Below are 23,991 nucleotides of genomic sequence, written 5' to 3'. Positions count from 1 at the left end.
ATCTCTGTATATTTCTTCAATAGGTTTGATATAAATGTGCTGGCAAAATTTGCCACTTGCCTAGCAGATCAACACTTATATTTTAGTCCATTAATGGGAAAAATAGCTGATATTGTAAGTAGGAACTTGGAAACCATACAGGACTTAAGGTAAATTTATTCAGAAAGCCCTTGTGTTGTGGTGGAAAGGTTCTGGGCTGTGTACGCATACACACTTAGATTGGCCAATTTCTAATTATGTGACTTTAACTTCTTGAGAAGTTCACTGTCCGCATTTATAAAACAGGGCTAGTAGTGTAATTACTTTGCAATGTTGTGGGAATTAGAGATAAAGTATTTAAAGTATAACACAATATTGTAACAGTTTAGTCCGTTATATATACCAATGTTTATGGCAGTATTAGTTACAATTGCCAAAAGATTTGGAAACAACCCAAATGTCTTTCAATAGAAGAATGGACAATCAAAATATGGTATGTATCTACAATAGAATATTATTCAGCTTTAAAAAGGAAGGTAATTCTGACACATGCTACAACATAAATGAACCCTAAAGACATTGTGCTAAGTGAAATAAGCCAGACGCAAAAGGACAAATTCTGCATGATTCTGCTTCAGACGAACTACCTAGAGTAGTCAAAGTCAGCAAAACGAAGTAGAATGTCTGTTGCCAGGGGTTGGGTGGAGAGGAAATGGAGATTTATTATTTAATAAGTAAGGAGTTTTAGTTTGAGAAGATGAAAATGTTCTCCAGGTGGATGGTGGTAATGATTGTACAACAATGTGAATGTACTTAATACCACTTAATTGTACACTTAATAATGTTTAAAATGGTAAATTTTACATTATGTCATTTTTCTACACACATAAAAGTAGCTTATAAAAGCAGACAATAAAAATTGTAAAGTAAATTTTGTTTAACTTTAAAAATTATTATAGACCCCTTTAGAAAATCTAATGAAATATTTGGACATTTCCTCACTCCAAACTGCAGTTACAAATATATATATATATAATTTTGAAAGATAATTTCAGGAGTCTTTATGGTTAAACTAAATAGCAATGTTAGGTTACTAGTTAATGCTAATATTAACTTTAAACATTTGTTTTTTTTTTTGTTTTTTTTTTTTAACTTTAAACATTTGAATGGAGAAGCCAAAGTATTGAACAACTGGGTCTTTAAAAATAGATTTATTTTCTTGAAAAGATTAAAAGAAATTTGGAAACAAAAATATGTAAATAGTTCCGCTATCCTAATGGTTGAGATAGTTTCCGATTTATATTTTTATATCTTTTCTGTAGGTGGTTTTCTATTATCATCACCAGGTATTTGTTATATGTCTTTTTTAAAAAAAAATTCACTTATTGATTTTTAGAGAGAGAGGAAGGGATTTTTGTGTGTGTCCCAATTGGGGATCCAATCCATAACCTTGGCACATTGAGACGATGCTCCAACTGAGCTACCCAACCAGAGTCCTTGTTATATGTCTTTTCCATTCTGCATTTATTCATCATTATGGATGCATTCTTGTAGTTGTGATTTTCATTATGTAAGAGCTGTCATTTGAAAGCAGGGACCTCACTTTTATAATTTTGTTGTCTTCCAAGTGCCCAGAAGAGCGATTTATGTTTTTTTATTATTATTATTTTTTTGATATATGTTTTTTAAAAGTGTTTATTGATTGAAGAAATATTAAATGCTACTTCATGTTTGGTATTTTCTGTCATATTTAATATCAATCTAGCATGAAACATTAAAATATATAAAATCATTAGAAATATTTAACCAAGATTTTTATTAGTAAACTAGAGGCGCAGTGCACGGATTTGTGCACAGGTGGGGTCCCTTGGCCTGGCCTGCACCCTCTCGCAATCCAGGACCCCTCGGGGATGTCAGAGAGCGGATTTCAGCCTGATTCCCACAGGCCAGGCCAAGGGACCCCACCAGTTCACAATTGGGGCCGGGGAGGGAACATGGGAGGACTCCAGGGCATGTCCAGCCCATCTGGCCCAGTCCCAATCAGCCGTACCCCAGCAGCAAGTTAACCTACTGGTTGGAGTGTCTGCCCCTTGGTGGTCAGTGCGCGTTATAGCGACTGGTCAAATGGTCGAATGAACGGTTGGACACTTACTGTATTAGGCTGTTATTGTATAGGATTACAGATATACAGAGACAAGAGTAATAAAGCAAAGTTCTATTACCAAAAATACAAAATGAGACTTTTAATGTTGCATTCATGGGCTGTTGGTCCAGTGATTTCTGAGTAAACTTCATTAAAATATTTTCCTTTAGTCCTGGCCTGGTAGCTCAGTTGGTTAGCATCATCTTGATACACCAAGGTTTGATTCCCAGTCAGGGCACATACAAAAAGCAACCAATGAATGCATAAATAAGTGAAACAACAAATTGATCTCTCTCTTGCTCTAAAAAAAAAAAAAAAAAAAATCAATAAAGAAAAAAATTAAAAAAAATTTTTCTTCAAAGAAGATGTCTATAGAACAAGATATTATATATACTCAATAAAAATATTATTTCAGTGCTTTTTTTTGTTCAAAGAGGTTCAATTACTCAGAGATCTGAGTCAAGTTCTACTAGTATTTAAAAAAATTGTTATAAAACCGATAATATTTTTACCAGTTCCTTTCTATATCTATTTTTTTAATCTTAGATTTGTTCATTATTCTTAAGTAATGTAAAAATTTTTGCATCTTTTTCCTTTTTCAGGTCTTTGTCTGTTTTGATGGTCAGCATATCTTCTTTAACATCACGACGTTTTCAAGAACAATTAGTGAAGAAAACAGAACTTCTTTTTGGTACCATAGATTCTTCCCAGGTCAACACTGCAAGAAGAATAGTACAATTCCTTAGAAATATTAAATATAGTTATTACCCACTATTAGAAAGGTGTAATAAAGTGTTCTTAAGCAATATGAATGACCTTGACTTGGACGTCATCAGTAAAGTATTTAGTCTGTACCACTCTCTACAATTTCATAATTTTGAATTTATTTTAACAACTAAAAAGAGGCTAACTGAAATGATTCCTCTGTTTGATCAGCCGGCTACCTTTGTAAAATTGTTTGTAGTATTGGGACCCGTGGCAGGACCTGAAGAAAAGAAACAGTAAGTTCTGCTAAAAATGCTTTACTTTTCTGTGGAGACTATATGGAGCCTTCAAGCTTAGATCTTGCATTCTGGAAGGCACAAAAATCAACTGTGGAATGGAAAATAATCTCATGTGCTCTGCTCCTTGATTCTCTGTTTATTCTAATTTACATCTCAAACTCTTATTCTGCTATTGTGTTCTGAAAGGGAGCCAGTACCCCCTTGTGACAATGGATGAAGGAGAACACTATTTAAAGATCTTTATTCTCCCTTCCTAGGTCATGTTACTGGCTTTAAAATAGGTATAAGACTGCCCTGCCCAGTGTAGGCCATGGACTATTCAAAATTATAGTAGTTAACAAGACCAATTTTTGCTTTGTCTTCCCATTCATTATCAAAAACATTTATATTCTGCACATTGGCATATATTCCCATGCCAGGTTTGAGTGAATTTGATCTACCTCCCATCTTAGAAGAATTTCCAGTATTGCTAGATATTAATGTAGATAGAAATTTTAGGGATATAAAAATGAGCAAATACTGTATAAATGATTACTGATAAGAGCAAATGGGTAGCCGAAACTGGTTTGGCTCAATGGATAGAGCGTCGGTCTGCAGACTGAAAGGTCCCAGGTTCGATTCCGGTCAAGGGCATGTACCTTGGTTGCGTGCACATCCCCAGTAGGGGGTGTGCGGGAGGCAGCTGGTCGATGATTCTCTCTCATCGATGTTTCTAGCTCTCTATCCCTCTCCCTTCCTCTCTGTAAAAAATCAATAAAATATATTTTTTAAAAAAAGATTTAAAAAAAAAAAAAGCAAATGGGTAAGTACTATTAGTGGATTAGTTAAGCAGGGGTTCCAGAGAGTTGCATAATAGAGGTATCTACATCATTACTCTGTTAGCCAAAACTTCATGGAGAGTTTTATTTTTAAGAATCCTTTGAAATATATATGAAGAAATTTAAAGATACATTTTAAGAGACAGTCATGATGAGAACAAGATGATTATTTAAGAAACCTGTATTGGAATCTCTTTTTTTTTTTTGTCACTATTATTAAAATCTCATATGCTAACGCAGTACAAATGTTGAATTTAACTGGGTTCCTGCCTTCAAAGATTTTATATTCTAATTGGGAGGGTAGAAATATATAATTGAAATATGTAAATACTATGACACTGCAAAATAGTTTATGAATAAGTACTCAAATTAGTGATACAGTTAGTAAGTGCTATGGGCAGACAGAAAAGTGAGAAAAATGAACTAAAGTGTCTGGGAAAAGCTAGGAAGAGCATATTTGAATTAAGTTTTTCTTCATATTATTTTCTATTTGTTACTTAAGAACTGTTATTTAAAATTTTTTTAATAAACTATCCATTTTTCAACCTAAAATATTTTTCTTTGCTTCTAGACTTGAATCAACTATATTATTGATGTCAGAGGAGCTGACCAGCCAGCAAGCCCTGGCAGTTATTGGAGCAATGGAAGAGATGGAAAGCAGAAATTTACGTCTGATTAAAAAGTAGTCCTTCCTGAAATTCATGGTGTTAAGTTTAGTTGTCATTCATAAGTAGCTATGTTTTTGAGGAAAAATTATGTTTTTTTCCCCTATAATCTAGCTGTTGGTTTTGAAGAAATAAGGAGTTAACACTTACGGTATTATTTATTTCCTAGTTTGTTTTTCAAAATAGAAATTCTGAAATTGTTTATAGTATTTTTCATTTCATTTGCTACTGTTGTTATTCTCAAGCAGAGTATCATAATCTAGGAAAGTTGAGAGCATAGAGCAGGATCCTACTTTTCAAAAGGACAGTTTCTGGAAAATAGTTGACATCTTTGTAAGCTTGGTTTCACACCACAGTTGTTACCTTGAAATCATACTACCACATATTAACTTTTTTGTTAACTTGAGATTAAGAAGGAAATAAATTCATGGTTCAACATATATATACATGTATATGTATATATGTTATTATTATTATTATTTTAAAAATATATTTTTATTCATTTCAGAGAGGAAGGGAGAGGGAGAGAGAGAGAAATATCAATGATGAGAGAATCATTGATCGGCTGCCTCCTGCATGCCCTCTACTGGGGATCGAGCCCACAACCTGGGCATGTGCCCTTGACTGGAATCGAACCAGGGACCTTCAGTCTACAATCCAAAGCTCTATCCACTGAACCAAACCAGCTAGGGCTTATGTTATTTTTTTTATTATCTATCATGTTCCATTTTGAAAATATTCCTTCTGCCTTATCCCTCCAACTTACTGTCTCAGCATTTCCGATTGCTTTGAAGCATTTCTGTTATAAGGCCAGTGGATTTAAGGAAGAAAAATCAGTTTTGATAATTGTTAGTAACTCTTGGTAAATATTATTTTTGGAGGGAGGATGTGGAATTTGGTGGCTCTTCTGAGAGATTTATTTATTTAGGAAGTAAAACTATGCTTTTCTTCTTACTATTGATAATTAAATATTTCATTTATACTTCATTGATAGCTCATTCTATTTTGTTATATTTCTATCACCATCTTTAAAAATTTATTTTTATTTTTCAATGACACTTGATATTCAATATTATATTAGTTTCAGGTGTACAGCATACTGGTTAGACACTTATAACTTATAACTTACAAAGTGATCCCCCCTCCCATAAGTCTAGTTATAAGTTATAACTTATAACTTATAACTTACAAAGTGATCCCCCCTCCCCATAAGTCTAGTACTCACCTGACAACATTTCTATCGCCATCTTGAGACGGTTCTTCAAGAACAGAAAACCTTGTCTCATTCATTGCTGTCTCTCCAGCACAGAGTGTGTCTGGCATGAAGGAGCTCCTCGGTAAGTGTTTAATAAATAAATGAGTGAACTGGTTATAATAGATGTTTTATCATTCTTTTTAGAATTGCTTCAATTCTGCATAAGAATTTGGAGAACTATAAACCAATAGAGTTATTGAAGATAACTCAAGCATTGATTGTTTTACATTTCCAAAGTAAAGAGTTTTTTGTGAAACTCAGAGAATTATTGCTTAGGTAAGATCAAAGCAGAAATATTTGTTGAGTCTTTCATTTTGTAATCTAATCTTTCAATTTATAATCTAGTTTGGTTTAATTATGTAAAGAATTTGGAACTTTAGGAGGTAGAATTGGATAGCTTATTATTAAAAATGCTAAGACACTTATCTCTTCCCATGCCCATTCTGCCAATGCTTATACTTGGTATATTTTGAAATGGAAATGAGGCCAGTGGGGTGATGAGTTCTGTAGGGCATGCATAAAAAGCCAAGCCATTCTTCTTTTTGGCAGGAATAGCATAACATGAAAATATTGGAGCTGCTGAAGAAGGCAAAATTCATATTTAGGGGCCTTCAATTTGATTTCTTATCTTTATTTTTTAAGATGTTTTATTGATTTAAGAGAGAGGAAGGGAGAGGAATAGAGAGAGAGAAACATTGATGAGAGAGAAACATTGATTGGCTGCCTTCTGCATGACCGCCATTGGGGATCAAGCCCGAAACCCAGGCATATGCTCTGATTGGGAATCAAACTGTTATCTCCTGGTTTATAGGTCTATGCTCAACCACTGAGCCACATTGGCTGGGCCATTGGTTGATTCTTGTATGTGCTGACCAGGGATCAAATCAACAACCTTGGCATATGCTCTAACCAACTGAGCTACCTGGCCAGGGCCTAAAGATTTTTATTTATGTATTTATTTTTTAAAACTCTTCTTTTAAAATATGTTTTAATTGATTTTGGAGAGAAAAGAAGGGAGAGGTAAAGAGAGAGAAACATTGATTATTTGCCTCCCATATGCACCCAACCAGGGATTGAACCCACAACTTGGGCATGTGCCCTGACTGGGAATCAAACTGACGACCTTTCAATGTACAGCATGATGCTCAACCAACTGATCCACACCGGCCAAGGCCCTAAAGATTTTTAAAAGCTCTCATTTTTTAATTTTATTTTAACAACTGCTGTCCTCATGGTAAGAATCTTACCCTGGATGTTTGGGAAAGGAGACATAAAGAATGGAGTCAATTCTGTTTGTTTTTTTTAAGGCTGGACTTCCTAGATAGAAGTAAAATGGGAACCAGTATAATTCAGTGATTGCTGTATGCTGATGCCTGTACTAAGTACCAACTCCTTACAGGTCATAGCAGAAATTCAGTCCAAAGTCTGTCTCTAGCAATAGCACTGGAAGAAACATTGTTCTGATACTGACCTTTTTGTTTTCAGGGACCATGGTTTTATTTTTGCATTAAAAAAATTGGGGCCCTAACCAGTTTGGCTCAGTGGATAGAGCGTCAGCCTGCGGACTGAAGGGTCCCAGGTTCGATTCCGGTCAAGGGCATGTACCTTGGTTGCGGGCACATCCCCAGTAGGAGGTGTGCAGGAGGCAGCTGATCGATGTTTCTCTCTCATCGATGTTTCTAACTCTATCCCTCTCCCTTCCTCTCTGTAAAAAATCAATAGAATATATAAACAAAAATTGGGATGTGCTTTATGTTATCTTAAGGCTTCCCTTAGTAACTCTATGGACCTGTCTTTGATTTAGTTAACCCTTCTTTAATTAACTTGTATTTTAAGCCTCCCCCATCCATTAGTTAGAATAATAATTACATATTTGTATTTTAATACTTACGTATATTTTGTTTTTCTTGCTGATGTGTTAATTTTGTTCTTTTTACTTTCCCTCCCTTTCTTTATAGTTATTTGAAAATCAGTGTCAAAACTAGTGAGATTTCCATCCTGGTCTGTGCCATTTCTAAACTTCCATCTCCTCACTTAGATGAAGTGGGGATATCTCGAATTGAAGCAATTTTACCACAGTGTGACCTAAGTGACCTGAATAGCTTTGCCACATCTGTTTTAAGATGGATTCAATATGGTCATGTGTATCTGGATAACACTACTGGAAAACAGCTGAAACTACTTCAAAAATTAGATCACTATGGTCATCAGAGACTACAAAAATACAACAATTTGAATTCGTTAAGGGAAGAACTTAAATCTTTAAAAGGAGACTGGTTTTCTGAGTGTCTTCTTGAAGAAACAGTTGCTACTTTACAGCGCTTGGTGGATGAAATTAATTACACAAATGTTGCGGGAATTGCATATTTTATTTCTAGAACTAACTACCTCAATACTTTGCTGCTTGACAAGATAGCCTCAGTGGTCCTTCAGCAGATTGAAAAGGTGAAATTGAAATGTCACACCATTTTATATAGTTGTCAACTTAAAAAAACAAATGTGTATCGTAAGTACTTTGAGACCTTGATTGGAATTTGAAGTTTAAAAATTAAACTTTAATTTTTGGTTCAGCAATTTGTTGTTCCTCCTCTTAAAGCCTTTTTCTCCAGCATTACAGATATGGACAGATTGTTAAAATCAGTAGTCAAAATTAATTGACTAGAAGGAAGTACTAAAAGCAATACTGGTTATTATTAAGAAGGATATTAGAGTATGAATAATTTTTGTTTTCCCTTTTTCTTATTTTCTGTAATCCTGTGATACTACTTTTCCTATTTTAAAAAAAACTACATTTAAAAGTGTAAGAAAAGTGTGAAAACAGAAAATTATAAGGTATCCACTGACTTCAGTACAGTTTACCCTTGAACAATGTGGGGGTTATCATTAAATCCTTATATAACTTTTGACTCTTCCAAAACTTAACTACTAATAGTTTACTGTGTTTTTTTTTAAATTTCATTTTATTGGTTTTAGAGAGAGGGAGAGAGAAACATTGATTTGTTGTCCCATTTTTTATGCAGTTGAATAACATATTTTGTATCTTAAATGTATTATATATTATATTCTTATAATAAAGTAAGCTAGAGAAAAGATGATGTTTTTAAGATAGCCCATCCAGTGTGGTTCAGTGGTTGAACATTGACCCATGAACCAAGAGGTCACCAGTTCAATTCCTGGTCAGAGCACATGCCTGGGTTGCAGGTTCCATCCCCAGTAGGGGGTTTGCAGGAGGCAGCTGACCAATGATTCTCTCTCATCATTGATATTTCTCTCTCTCTCTCCCTCACCCTTCCTCTCTGAAATCAATAAAAAAAAATTGTAAGAAAGAAGATAAGGAAGAGAAAATACATTTATAATATTTATTGAAAAAAATTGCATATAAGTGGATCCATGTAGTTCAAACCCATATTGTTTAAGGTCTACTGTATTTTAAAAAAATTTATTGATATTTAGAGAGAGGAAGAGAGAGAAACAGAAACATTGATTTATTGTTCCACTTATTTATGCATTCAATGCTTGCTTCTTGTATTTGCCCTAGCCTACAACCTTGGTGTATCGTGACAATGCTTTAACCAACTGAGCTACCTGGCCAGGGCAGGTCTGCTGTATTCTTAAATTACCAGTGTGTTTTCTTACAAATTCATTTCTGGAACTTACTTGTAAAATGCTGCTTTTTGGGTTATTGTTTTTATAAGATTTTTACTTAGTATTCTCTCAAGTGAAAATAAAAGTCTGTCTTATCTGTTTAGCATATTTTTTGGTTGTATTGGATGAGTGAGTGAATAGTGAAAAATAGTAAATGAGAGAAAAATAAATTATGATTATTATAAAATAAGAAACCTCTTTAATTACATTATGAGTACAAAATGCACTGATATCATATAAATTATATAAATTAGTGACACTTCCTTTCATTTTTAAAAAATATTTTTTCATTGATTTTTATAGAGAGAGAGGAAGGGAGATGGGTAAAGAGATAGAAACATCAATGGGAGAGGAACAACACCGATTGGCTGCCTCCTGCGTGCTCCCCTTCTGGGGACTGAGCCAGCAAGGGGGCTTGTCCCTGACTAGGAATCAAACCGGTGATCTCTTGGTTTCTGGTTTGACGCTCAACTGCTGAGCTATAGTGGCTGGGCTTCCTATGCATTTTAATGACTAGTGAATTTCTAGAGTAGGATTTTACATCTAACAAGATTAATTTGTACATTATCTGATTTACTTTTTCTTTAGAGTTACTAGAAATTAGTGGCGTTAAATAGATTATAGTGGGGTAGAAAAATTAAATAGAGTAATGCATGTGTCATTTAACTATAGGCATGTTAGAAAATAACTTCTATCCAAAATAATTAGGTTAAAATTTTGTTTTACTGAAGTTAAAGTAAACGTTTTTGTTCTGTTTATACAGATCCATCCTTTTGCAATCTTTGCTATTATTCTTCCATTCAGCACCTTGAACTATGATCCACCTCAAAGGGATGAATTTTTTGGAACTTGTATTCAACACCTTAATTCTTACTTAAGTAGGTAACTTGGTACTAAATTGAATGAATAGGTGGGAGAATACTATTGCTGATATTTCTCATTTAAAGGATAACCATAATAGCTGTGAGTTCTATAAAAAAGTTTATATCCAGTTTTGAAACTTTATTATTATGAAATGTCAAATGTATGGATAAAATTGAAAGAATGAACAAGGAACAACTACATACTCATGGGGTAGATTCAGTTATCATTAACATTTTATATTTGCTTTACTGTTTGTCTTCCTTGCTCTTATTTTTTTCTGAGCCATTTGAAAGTAATTTGTAGACATTGTGACCCTTCACCTCTAATTACTCAGGCATACGCCTTCCTAAAAATAATGAATGTCTTCTATATCACCACAATTCTGCTATCACAACTAAGAAAATTAATAGTCTCCTAATATATAATACGCAGTTTATGTGTAAATGACCTTCATTATTCCCAAAATACAAAATACTGTGGTTGTTTACCCAGGATCTATTCAAGGTTCACTCATTGTGTGGCTGATCTCTTAGAGTCTAGAATATTCTCTGGGTTTTTGGTTTTGCTTTGGTTTTATTTTTTGCTTGAGATGGATTTGGAGAAAGGTTGTTTTTTTTTTTCTAGTATTCTCTTATCATAGCTTTCAAATATACAGAAAAATTGAAAGAACAATATAACAAACATCTCTATACTGTACCCACAATCTAGCTTTTGAATAATGATTGATTTATTGCCATATTTGTTATGTGTATATACTCATGCATGTCTGATGAACTATTTTTTGTTATTGTTTTTATATATATATATATATATATATATATATTGATTTCAGAGAGGAAGGGAGCGGGAGAGAGAGAGAAACATCAATGATGAGAGGGAATCATTGATTGGCTGCCTCCCGCATGCCCCCCACTGGGGATTGAACCCATAACCCGGGCATATGCCCTTGACCAGAACCGAACCCGGGACCCCTCAGTCTGCAGGCCAACACTTTATCCACTGAGTCAAACTGGCTAGGGCCTATTTGTGGATTGTTTAATGTTTTTGATTTTTTTTTTTAGATAGAGAGGAAGGGAGAGGGATAGAGAGATAGAAACATTGATGAGAGAGAAACATCATGGATCTGCTGCCTCCTGCATTTCCCCTACTGAGGATCAAGTTAGAAACCTGGGCATGTGCCCTGACCAGGAATTGAACCAGCGACCTTTTGCCTTTTGATTCATGGGTTGATGCTCAACCACTGAGTCACACTTGCTGGGCTGATGAATGATTTGAAATATCAGCCCTAAATACTTGAGGTTATAAGGACATTCAATATCACATTAAAAAAAAAGTTAACAAGTACCATCTATACCATAATCAAATTTTCCCAAATCTCACCAAATTGTCTTTTATGACTTTTTTTAAAGCAACCAATATTGAGTTATTATGTCACTTTCTCCCTATCTTTTTTTCCCATTGGTATTATTATTTTTTAAGAGATTGGCCATTTATTGTTGAATGTTCAGATTATTGATTTGTCTGATTGTTTTTTGTTAAAACTGTGCTCCTTCATCTGCAGTATTTCTAGTAATCTAGAAATTAGGAATAGATGCTTGATTAGATTCAGATTAAATATTTTTAGCAAACATGCCTTGTATGCGTTGCTGTGTACCTGACGTTTGTATCACATCTGGAGACACACAATATCTGATTCTTTGTATCAATTTTAATAGTTAAGCTGGTGTGAGACCAGTATACATTAATTTATCAGTATCATGCTCAGAGACTTTACTACATTTTTGTGGGATTTATAGGTCATATAGTGTCTAACCATGTCTGCCATTATTGTGTCTGCTAATAGACAAGTAAAATGGGACTGTGATATGTGTATGTTTGTATATGAATGAGTATATACAACATTTTTAGTAGCACAAGTGTATGTAGAAAGATGAGACTTGAAACTGAGACTTAGAATATGCTCTCCCGGTTGTTCAGAAGGAAATGAAAATACATCTCTTCTCATATTCTCTAAATAGAGGCTTAGCTATTAGAATTTCTTTTTAAATTTAGGGTATAAGAGAAGAAAGGTTGAGAAATACAGCTTTGATTTTTTAAAAAGACTTTCTGAGAATGAAAATTTTTAGAGACCTTTATAAGATAATTAAAAATAACTAATGGAGTAATAATTCTCTTTATTTTGAATAAATGTTAGTTTTGACAGATCAGTAAATACCTCATTTATCTTGATCTTGCTTTATTAAAATAAACTCAGCAAAAATTCCAAAAGAAAATATTTCATTCTTTTTGTAAAAAGACAGTTGCAGTAGGGCATTTTGGATGACTCCTTGCCTCTCATCAGAAATGTCTCTTGGATGAGGCAAATCAGCTAAATTATCTCAAGCCTTATACTCTGGGATATGTACCATGCTGCTGGGTGACAGGTAAGGGAGGAGGTGCTAGGTGAGATCTGAGCTTTTTGCATGTCTGCACTCAGCCTGGAAATCTGAGATCCCTACTGAGTAGCACAGTGCAGCAGTCCAGGCTACAGGCTGGACTCTCCAGGTTAAATCTCACCTTCCACCTGCTAACTGTGTGACTTTGAGCAAGTCATTTGACTTCTCTGTATCTTTGTACGTTCATTTGTAAAGTGGAAATAGTAACCATTTCTGCTGCATACTGAAGTGAGATTTAAATGAGTTAATATTTGCAAAGTGCTTACAGTGATACCTAACAATTCTGAGTACTATTATATTATTATTAGAGGCCCGATGCATGAAATTCCTGCAAGAGTAGGCCTTCCTTCCTCCAGCTGCTGGCACCAGCTTCCCTCTGGCACCTGGGACCTGGGCATTCCTCCAGCCGCCGGCAGGCACCTGGGACCTGGGTTCCCTCACAGCCCTGGCTTCATCCGGAAGGTTGTCCGGAAGGACGCCTAGAAGGACATCCGGTCTAATTAGCATATTATGCTTTTATTATTATAAACTAGCGTTCCCGTTGCAGGAAAAATCCTGCAATAGGATTTCCTGCTGCACTCTACCCCGCTTCCGTTCCTCCCTTGTCGCCCGCCCCACCTTCTCCGCCAGCCCGCCTGCTTTTCCCTTCACCCCTGGCCCCGCCTCCGCTCCTCCCTTGTCGCCCGCCCCGCCTTCTCTGCCAGCCCGCCTGCTTTTCCGTTCACCCCCGGCCCTGACTTCGCTCCTCCCTTCTCCCCCCCACCCCCCCCTCCCCCGCCAGCTTGCTTGCTTCTTCGAAGCTTTACTCCCTTCTGCAGCTCTTGGCTTCTTTCGACACTGTCTTGATATGCAAATTACCCCACCATCTTTGTTGGGGTAATTTGCATACTTGTCCTGATTGGCTGGTGGGCGTGGCTTAGGTGTAGCGAAGGTGCGGTCAATTTGCATATTTGTCTATTATTAGATTAGATCATCAGTATACAGAGACTGGGATCACTTAGTTTTCTGTATACTATTGACCTTTAGTTTTGAATTCTTTTTATTTTCAAGGCAATTAAAAACTTTTAATGAAAGGATAATAATAATAAAGAAGCATATAGTATGAATTTATACAAATTCATAAATTCACCCATGGAATCAGTATGCAGATCAAGAAACAAAATTACTATAGTACCCTCCTTTCTTTTCCCCTTTTCTATTCTACCCCCACCCAAAGGCAACTACTTAACTACTGGCAATATATATTATTTTGGGCAAGAATGTGTTTGTATCATTTCTTAAAAACCTGGTTTTATCTGAATAAAGTGTGTGCTTACGTATATGTGAGGTGGCTGTAATAATTTTTAAAAAATCTTAATTTTGTTTTAGGTCTATTGGATCCTCTCAGGTTAGTGTTTCTTGGTTTCTTTTTGGCCACACTTGAATATTTTCCAGAAGATCTGCTAAAGACAATTTTTAACATCAAATTTTTAAGCAGATTGGATTCTCAACTTGAAAGTATGTATCTATATTTTATTGTTATCATTTGTATATTATATCTAAGTTTCAGCTCTACCTATACCAAAGCACTTAAATGTTAATTTTTTGTTTGCTTATAGAAGTATTTCCTGCTTATTGTAGAAAATTTGGAAAACACAAAAAATATAAGACAGAAAGTAAAAGATTACTCAATCTTATCATCAAGTGAAACTACTACTTTTAATGATTTGGAGGGTTTCTTTCTTTTCTATCTCTTGCCTGCTCTTTTGTATATGTTTATGTATCTACTAGAGGCTCAGTGCATGAATTTGTGCACAGGTGGGGTCCCTGGGCCTGACTGGTGAAAGGGCCACCCGATCTGGCTGATGGGGCTGGTCAGCTGGAGGGAGGGACTGCAGGGAGGAGGGACCACGGGAGGTTAGCCAGCAGCCCCGATCGGGGTCATCGGGGCTGGTCAGCCGGAGGGAGGGACTGCAGGAGGTTAGCTGGTCGCGGGAGGTTGGCTGTGGGAGTGCACTGACCACCAGGGGGTAGCTCCTGCGTTGAGCGTCTGCCCCCTGGTGGTCAGTGCGTGTCGTAGTGACCAGTCATTTGGTTGTTTGGTCGTTCGGTTGCTTAGGCTTTTTTATATATAGAAGATACATATTTTAAAACAAAATTTGGATTATTTATGTATTCACTTTTATATGTTGCCTTAAGTCATTGAACTGTATTTTGAATGATTTTTCATGCCATTAAATATTTTTTGATGTCATGATTTTTAAAAAATAATTCTTTATTGTTGAAAGTATTACATATGTCCCCATATTTCCCCCATTGACCCCGTCCAGCCCACCCCTGCCCCAGGTCTTCAGCACCCTGTCTGTGTCCATGGGTTATGCATATATGTATACAAGGTCTTTGGTTGATTACCTCCTCCGCCTTCCCTCTGAGATTCCCCACTCTGTCCCATGATTCCATGTCTCTGGATCCACTCCGTTCATCAGTTTATTTTGTTACTTAGATTCCACACAGAGTGCAATCATGTGATACTTGTCTTTCTCTGACTGACTTATTTCACTTAGCATGATATGTCATGATATTTTTAGTGTCTAAATAATCTGCCATTATATAGATGAAATGAAGTTTATTTATCTTAGAGGTTATTATAAGGAACTAAAGGCCTAGTGCATGAAAATTCATGCAATGGAGGGGGGTGGTCCCTCAGCCCGGCCTGCCCCCTCTCACAGTCCAGGAGCCCTCAGGGGCGGGAGGCGACCTGGCGATCAGGGGAAGGTGACGCCCCATCACACGTCTGCTGCTGCCACTGCTGGCAGCGCAAGTCTTGGCCGGCCCTGGTTACTTGAGCCTCGGGAGGCCATGAATGGCTGGGAAGCTGCCATCCAAGGCTTGCCTGCGACTCAGGCTGGCCCTGGGTGGCTGGGGGGCTGAGGGGACTGGGGGACTCTGGAGGCAGGTGCCTGACGCCCTGGCGGGGCTGAGGGGACTGGGTACCGCCATCTTGTGGCTGTTGGCGCCGCCATCTTTGAGGGCATGGCAGTCAATTAGTATATTCCCTCCTTATTGGCTGTGGGTGCCTCCATCTTTGAGTGGGAAGTCAACTAGCATATTCCCTCCTTATTGGCTGTGGGCGTCGCCATCTTTGAGGACAGGACTGTCAATTAACATATTCCCTCCTTATTAGCTGTGGGCGGTGCCATCTTTGTGATGGTGTGAGGGCCAATTAGCATATTCCCTCTTTATTAGCTAGGATGATTGTTATGTATGAATCATTGACCTCATTTTTGTTTCCTGTGGATAGAGTCCTAAATGCAGAATAATGGGTCAATGAAAATTCTTTGGTAGTATTTTTAAAAATATAGATTTAACATTAATAATTAGTAGAAATAACATAGGAGTTGGTCTTAATCATGCCACTGAATGTAGTAAGTTAAAAACATAAAGCATGTGTGTGCAACTGAAATGATTTTATCAGAATAAAAGTGTCAACCAATAGTGAGGACAAATGAATGTGAAAAATGGATTGTCTTTGCTAGGTTCAAGCTATCAAAATCCATTAATATATTTTTTATTTCAGTTTTATATTCAACTCTAAATAGCAAGGTCCAGTTTCGTCTTATGGAATTAAATAGAGCAGTCTGCTTGGAATGCCCTGAGTATCAGATTCCATGGTTTCATGACCGCTTCTGTCAGCAACTTTATAATAAAGGTTTGAGTTTTCTTTGGTTCAGAAAGTAAAGTTTAACTCTAAAGTACATTATTGTTATTTTTAAATTTACATTTAACTCATAGTACATTGTTGTTATTTTTAAACCTAACCATGACACCAGAGTTCCCAACAGTGCCATGACCTGTTTAATGGGACCTTTTTGTAGGTGAGATTTGTGTAATAAGAATTTATTATTATTAATATTTGGTAGAGAGCAAAGAACTTGTGTTATACTGAATCTAGTGTCATTTCATATGATATTACATTGAAGCCCTTGTTGGGAATATGAATCTTTATGTTTCAGTTTATAGAATTGGATGGTTTTCAATTCAAAAACTGATTATTTTAAGTAAAGTAATTCTTTTTATTTTTATAAAGATATTGGCAGCCTGAATGGAGCACAGCAGCAGATTTATAAAATGTTAGCAGAAGTATTAGGAGGAATCAATTGTGTAAAAGCCTCCGCTCTTACACCTTATTACCACTCAATAGGTAAGTCATCTCATCAACTGGAATTTTAAAGAGAAGCTTTTTTGCATTTTTTCAAGTTATCTTGAAAATTTCTGGCCCTGGCCAGGTAGCTCAGTTGGTTAGAACATCTTCCCGATACACCAAGGCTTCAGATTTGATCCCTGGTCAGGGTACATACAAGAAGCAACCAATGAATGCATAAATAAGTGGAACAACAAATCGATGTTTCTCTCTCTCTCTTTCCCTTCCTCTCTCTAAAAAAACAAACAAACAAACAAGCAAATAAAAATTTCCAAAGACACAGAAGTAGAAAAGAACAGTGCAATGATCCCTCCAGTTCCCATGACCCAGCTTTGGTTACTATTAGCATTTTGCTGTTCTTCAAAAAAATTTCTTTTAAGGTCAGTCTTTCATCACTTCTAAGTACATAAAACTCAGGTTTAGATTCACTGGACATTTCTGGATCTTCTAGACATTTTGTCCTCTCCATGCAGTGTCCTAAAGTTAGGGAAATTATTTATGTCATTGTTTTAAGTTCATCTCAAAAACTAAGTTGGATTATCAACCTGGATGAGGATTTTCATAGGTATGTACTCAACTCTAACCTGGTTAATCTTGTTTCTCAGTGGTGTAGTTGTAGAAGGAGAGAGAAAGAAAGAGAGAGCCTTAACCAGTTTGGCTCAGTGGATAGAGCGTTGGCCTACGGACTGAAAGGTCCCAGGTTTGATTCCGGTCAAGGGCATGTACCTTAGTTGCGGGCACTTCCCCAGTAGGAGGTGTGCAGAAAGCAGCTGACCAATGTTTCTCTCTCATTGATGTTTCTAACTCTCTATCCCTCTCTCTTCCTCTCTGTAAAAAATCAATAAAATATTTTTAAAAATTTAGATTAAAAAGAAAAAGAGAGAGAGAAAAACACTGATTGGTTGCCTCCTTCATGCACCCCAATTGGGGTCGGGATCGAACCTGCAACCTATGGAAATCAAACCCTGATCCTTCGGTACATGAGCCAATGCTCTAACCACTGAACAACGCTGACCAGGGCGATAAGGATGGCTTTTTAAAAACTTAACCACAGTACCATCATCACCCCCTACAACCATTCACAATAATTTCTCAATGTCAGATAGCTTGCCAATGCTCAAATGTCTCAATTTTCTTTTGTTTTATATTATAGTTGATTTGTTAAAAGTGGGATCCAAACATTGCATTTGGTTATTTATCTTTTTTTTTAAGTTCTACCTTTCTCTCTTTTTGTTCTTACAACTTATTTATTGTAAATACACATGCACACACACACACACACACACACACATATATTTCATATTCTGAACTTTTCACACAATTGCAACCCTTGGTGTCATTTAACATGCTCCTAGATCCCCTGTTTTTCCTGTAAATCAGTAGTTAGATTTAGAGGTTTGATTAGATTCAAGTTATATATGTATGTATAAATTGGCCAGACTACTTTAGTATAGGTGGTGTGTAATTTTCATTGGATCATATCAGAAGACACATTAAGCTCCATCAGTGGGTTTGTATATTATCATCTCATCCATTAGAAAGTTTTCCCATCGCATTTCACCTACTGGTTTTAGTAGCCATTAAAATAATTGTCTAGCCCTGGCCAATGTGGCTCAGTGATTAGAGAGTTGGCCAGAGCACTGAAGCGTTGTGGGCTCAATTCACAGTTAAGGGCATGAGGGCATGTACCTGAGTTTCAGGCTCCATCCCAGTTGGGGCACATGTGGGAGGCAACCAATCGATATGTCTCTCACATATTGATGTGTTTTTTTTCTCTCTCTCTCTCCCTCTCTCTAAAAATCAATGGGAAAAAATATCCTCAAGTGAGAATTAACAACAACAAAAAATTTAAAAAAATATCATTGCCTAAATCCATCATTCATTGGAGGGGGGCAAAGTAGTGATCTTCTACATCTGTCATTCTTTCTGAGTTTATTGGCTTGAATTTGTTTAAAAAACTTTCAATATCAACTATTTATGCTTATGTACACTTCCTATAGCAAAGACAGGATACATGCCTCAATCTTTACTAGTTTTCAGATGTGTTGGCTTAGCTCCCTCCAAATGTGACCAACAGAATCAAGGGGGTTAAAAAGAAACTCTTCAATGTGATTTGGCCTAGTCTAGTGCTTAAATGTAGCCCCATGCTAAATACTAGTTATAGTTTAATAATACTTGCTGGTTGATTTGTATTGATTGATTTTGGACCAGATCTTATAAGTTGGATAATTCATACTGTTGATTCTTGTACTTGCTTATAGATTTTGAGTGTATCTTGGATAAAAGAAAAAAACCTCTTCCTTACGGAAGCCATAATACAACTTTAGGAAAACTGCCACAAATGCACTGGGAATCAACTACCCAAATAGTTGGATCGAGACTGCCACCAGGAGCTGAAAAGTAAGTTAATTTTTAGTTTCAGATTTTGTCATCTAAATGTTATATTTGGCATAATCGAATGAACTCATTTATCAAGGATTTATGGCATAGCAGAATCTGCTTCTCATTCATCTTATGCATTCTGCCTCTATACCTTTGCTTTTTCTGTGCTTTCTGCTTTAATGTCCATCCTTCATTGTCCAAAGCCTAGCATAAAGTGCTAATCTCCTAGTTGACTTCAGCAGAAGCAAATAGTATCTTCTTTGGAGTTTCCATACCTTTCTGCTTTTCTGATAGCACTCTGCCACTTCTTACTAAAGCTTTGTCATTTAATCTTTGCATCTCACAGTGTTTTCCTTACATATGGTAGGTTCATAATAAATACATATTGGATAGAGAAACAAATGGATGAAAGCATTGAGATATTTATTATAATTGCTATAATTCTAAGAAATAGGCTTAATTGTCAATATTAGACAAACAATAACTTGGTATACTCATTTATATTCATTTGATTTTTTATAAAATACAACCTTTTCCTGAAAGGCTTATAATTATTCATTTTGATTTTAGAACAAATATTTATTTTTATCTTACATAGAATTGCTTTGGAATTTTTGGATTTAAGAGCTTTTTGTAGAAACATTCCTCATTTAAAAGGGAAATCTGCTATGAAAAAACGACATTTGGAGATTTTGGGCTATCGTGTAATTCAGGTATGAGATACTCATGTAAATCATCCTCTTAAAAAACCTATGGTATGTGAATTATATCTTAATGAAAAAATGCTTTATGTAGACAGTTATTCAGACAGAAAAATGTACATGTGTTTCTTTTTTTTTTTTCATGTGTTTCTTTTTAATGATGAAGTTCTAGAATTACATCTTTTAAAAAAAATTTTTAAAAATATTTTTATTGATTTCAGAGAGGAAGGGGAGAGGGACAGAGAGATAGAAACATTAATGATGAGAGAGAATCATCGATTGGTTGCCTCCCACTGGGGACCAAACCCGCAATCCGGGCACATGCCCTTGATCAGAATCGAACCTGGGACCCTTCAGTCCGCAGGCCAATGCTCTATCCATTGAGCCAAGCCAGCTAGGGTGAATTACATCTTTTTAATATTTAAAAAAGTTGTATTAAAATATCTGAAACAAAATATCCTTTATTTTTTGGAAGAATGTATAATCATAAAAGCATAATATGCTAATTAGACCAGATGACTTTCCGGACAACTGTTCAGATGAAGCCGCGGTGGCGGGGGCCAAGCCCCTTGCATGAATTTTGTGCATCGGGCCTCTAGTAGTAAATAAAAATCATTACTTATACCTAGAAGACCTGTTGACTTGTCTTCATTTATCTTACCAGATGGATAGAGTTTTAAAAGAAAAAGGCTAGAGTATGAATGTTGGAAAGGTGCCTAGAAAAAAGTGACCATTGTTGGTATTATAGGAACAGGAGAATGAAAAGAGCTGTGAGGTAGAAAAAGATTTTCTGGGCCGCCAGGAAGAAGGACCCACTTGGCTTCCAAAACGGGTTCAAAGGCTATGCTTATGTAAACTAACTTCATAGAGTTTCTACTGCTATGCTCAGTAGTGCTTAGAAGTCTTCCCTGATGTTTTTTGTTGTTGCCTTAATATCCACTCAATCTGCATTCTTATTTTTTCACAGATCCCTCATTTTGAATGGAACTCTATGGCACTGTCAACAAAGGATGCTCGAATGGACTACCTAAGAGAACGTATATTTGGAGATGGCAAATCATGATAGTAGTTTTTATTTAAAATTAGTTACCATAGTGTGTTACATATGAACTTATTTTAATTAAGTGGTCTGACTCAGTTAAATAATTGACTGGTTTTAAGGTCAATTGAATCCATATTAAAATAAACAGACATTTTACAATAGAATATCCTCTCTACTGTCTGTTGGAAAATTGTTTAAAATTCTTAATATAAAGGACATGTAGCTTTTAAGAAACTTAAATAGTTTACAATACAATTCATCTTTGAGTACATACTATGTGCCAGGAACTGTTTTTGATATTGAGAATACAGCAGTGAGTACACTGTATCTTCAGGAGTGTAGTCAAACAAAGTAAATGAATAAAATATACCTTAGCCCTAGCTGGTTTGGCTCAGTGGATAGAACATCGGCCTGTGGACGGGTTCAATTCTGGTCAAGGGCACATGCCCGGGTTACGGGCTCGATCACCAATAGGGGGCATGCAGGAGGCAGCCGATCAATGATTCTCATCATTGATGCTTTTATCTCTCCCTTTTCCCTTCTTTTCTGGGGGGAAAAAAAAATAAAAAAAATATATGTGTGTGTGTGTGTGTGTGTGTGTGTGTGTGTATGTATATATATGTGTACATATATATATGCATATACACATCTTAGATGATATATTTTTAAAATATATTTTATTGATTTTTTTACAGAGAGGAAGGGAGAAGGAGAGTTAGAAACATCGATGAGAGAGAAACATCAATCGGCTGCCTCCTGTACACCCCCTACTGAGGATGTACCCGCAACCAAGGTACATGCCCTTAATCGGAATCAAACCTGGGACCCTTGAGTCCGCAGGCCGACGCTCTATCCACTGAGCCAAACTGGTTAGGGCTCCTTAGATAATGTTAAGTGGTATGGAGAAGAATTCATAGGAACATTATGGGTGGGTGTAATTCTCAATAGGGTGGTCTGGGAAAGACTTACGAGGTTATCATTTAAGTAAGGACTTAAGGAGGTGAGGCTGACTCAGGGTAGAGTACTTTAGGCAAAGAGATGAGTAGGTGCAAAGATCCTGAGGTAGGAATATGCCTGCTATGTTTGAAAATAACAAGGAATCTACTGTGGCTAGAGCAGAACAAATGGGTTGGAAGTATAAGAGGAAAGGTAGATAACAGCCAGAGTATGATCTCATGGCTACTCTGAGTGAGATGAGAGGCCGTTGGAGAGTTTCTGGCAAAGAAATGAAGCACTCATATTCTAACTGGATCACTTTGACTACTCTGATGATATGAGAAAAGACTGCAGTGGGGCAAGTGTATAAGCAGGGAAACCCATTGGAAGATCATTACAGTAATCCAGACAGGAAATGGATGGAGGCTTGGAGAGGGTAGTGGCAGTGGAGGTAATGAGAAGTGGTCAGATTTTTTAATGTATTTGAAGGCAGAGGCAACAGAACTTGCCCAAAGATTGGGTATGAAGTATGAAAAAAAGAGAGGAGTTAAGGACAATTCTGTTTTTGTCCTGAGCAACTGAGAAGATGTCAATGCCATTGACTGATTTGGGGAAGTCCAGGAGAAGAGGAAGGTGGGAAGTGGTGGTGGTGGGGGTGAGGACCACAAGTTTGTTTTAGACATGTTGAGTTTGTGATGCCTTTTAAATATCTAAGTGGAGTAGGCACTTCAATAAATGAGTTTGGAAGCCAGGGGAGAGGTGCAGGTTTCAGATTTAAATTTGGAAGTTTCAAGCAGTATTTAATGTGATAAGACTAGAAGAAGTCACTGAAAGTGATTAGAGCAAAGAAAGTGTGACTGAAGGAAAGGTCTGAGGACTGAGCTCCGGGTGCTTGGACATGAAGGGGTCAAGAGGAAGAGGGTCAAGAAGAAGCAAAGGAGACTAGACAGGATTGGCCAGTGAGGTAGGAGGAAGCCAAGTAGGTGAGCTGGAAACTGGGAAATATCCATTACATTTAGTAATGTGAAAATCACTGGTGTCCTGGCCTGTGTGGCTCCTTTGAGTATCATCCCATGCACCCAAAGGTTGCTCCTTCAATCCCAGTCAGGTTACATGCCCTGGTTGTGGGCTCAATCCCTGGAGGCAGCCAATTGATGTTTTGCTCTCACATTGCTGTTTCTCTCTCCCTGTCCCTTCCTCTCTCTCTCTAAAAAAAAAAAAAAATCTTTAAAAAAATCACTGGTAACTGTGAAAAGAGTAATAAAAGAGTAGTGAGTAGTTTTGGTGAAGTGATGAGTTTGAAAGTCTGACTGATTTAAGAGAAAGTGGGAGGAGACAAGACTTGCTTATAAATGGAAGCAAAGAAATGGGGAGATAGCTGATGGGGAAGTGAACCAATCTTGACTTGGTCTGATCCAACAGATGCTGAGGAAGGAATAATGATTTCCTCTCTGTCTTACAACACATTTATTCAATTAAATAGTTACTTAGGGCCTACTTATGTGATATAATCCCTAGCCCTTCTTCCAAGAGTGGTATAATTGTGCTCAGTGGAAAGCCATATTGTAAGACCTTTAGGCCACCTGGTCCGGGGGTGGGAAGTGTGGGTAATTGACTATCTGAAATTTGTTATCTTCTGACTCCATGACCCTCTAAATTCATTCTGTCTCAAAATAAAGTTGGTGGCTAGAGTGCCTTGAATCTTAAAATATGTGCCCTGCATGTAATTTGCTCCACTGATATTTAGTTTAGGTTTAAAATATACAATTATTTTGCATGTCGAGATCCAGTTCTTAATTTTACAAAATGTGAACTTCACAGAACCTTTTGTGCAAAACAGAATCAGTACAGTAAGCAAATGAAAGATGTCTCTCCTTACTTAGTTTCCTAATTCTGAATTTCCTCATGATACTCATTTGTATTAGCTGATACACTTAATGCT

At 36.5% G+C, this 23,991-nt stretch overlaps 1 protein-coding gene across 1 annotated transcript in view; it reads left to right on the top strand.

Annotated features, from left to right (window-relative positions):
• The window catches only part of FASTKD1 (FAST kinase domains 1), a 31,826-nt gene extending 10,541 nt beyond the window's left edge, over positions 1–21,285 (top strand). The window contains exons 4-15 of the mRNA XM_028141052.2: positions 24–149; positions 2,725–3,123; positions 4,516–4,626; positions 6,009–6,140; positions 7,823–8,309; positions 10,273–10,387; positions 14,177–14,305; positions 16,365–16,496; positions 16,875–16,988; positions 19,250–19,388; positions 19,969–20,083; positions 21,039–21,285. Of these exons, the coding sequence (XP_027996853.2) occupies positions 24–149; positions 2,725–3,123; positions 4,516–4,626; positions 6,009–6,140; positions 7,823–8,309; positions 10,273–10,387; positions 14,177–14,305; positions 16,365–16,496; positions 16,875–16,988; positions 19,250–19,388; positions 19,969–20,083; positions 21,039–21,134 (2,095 nt within the window). The 3' untranslated portion in view covers positions 21,135–21,285. The remainder of the gene's footprint in view (positions 1–23; positions 150–2,724; positions 3,124–4,515; positions 4,627–6,008; positions 6,141–7,822; positions 8,310–10,272; positions 10,388–14,176; positions 14,306–16,364; positions 16,497–16,874; positions 16,989–19,249; positions 19,389–19,968; positions 20,084–21,038) is intronic.
• The last annotated feature ends 2,706 nt before the right edge of the window (positions 21,286–23,991 follow it).

This window comes from Eptesicus fuscus, chromosome 11, assembly GCF_027574615.1.
Source record: "Eptesicus fuscus isolate TK198812 chromosome 11, DD_ASM_mEF_20220401, whole genome shotgun sequence".
In the NCBI taxonomy this organism is placed as follows: Eukaryota; Metazoa; Chordata; class Mammalia; order Chiroptera; family Vespertilionidae; genus Eptesicus; species Eptesicus fuscus.
The sequence above is the reverse complement of the archived record's forward strand: the minus strand, read 5'-3'. Positions and strand labels throughout refer to the sequence as shown.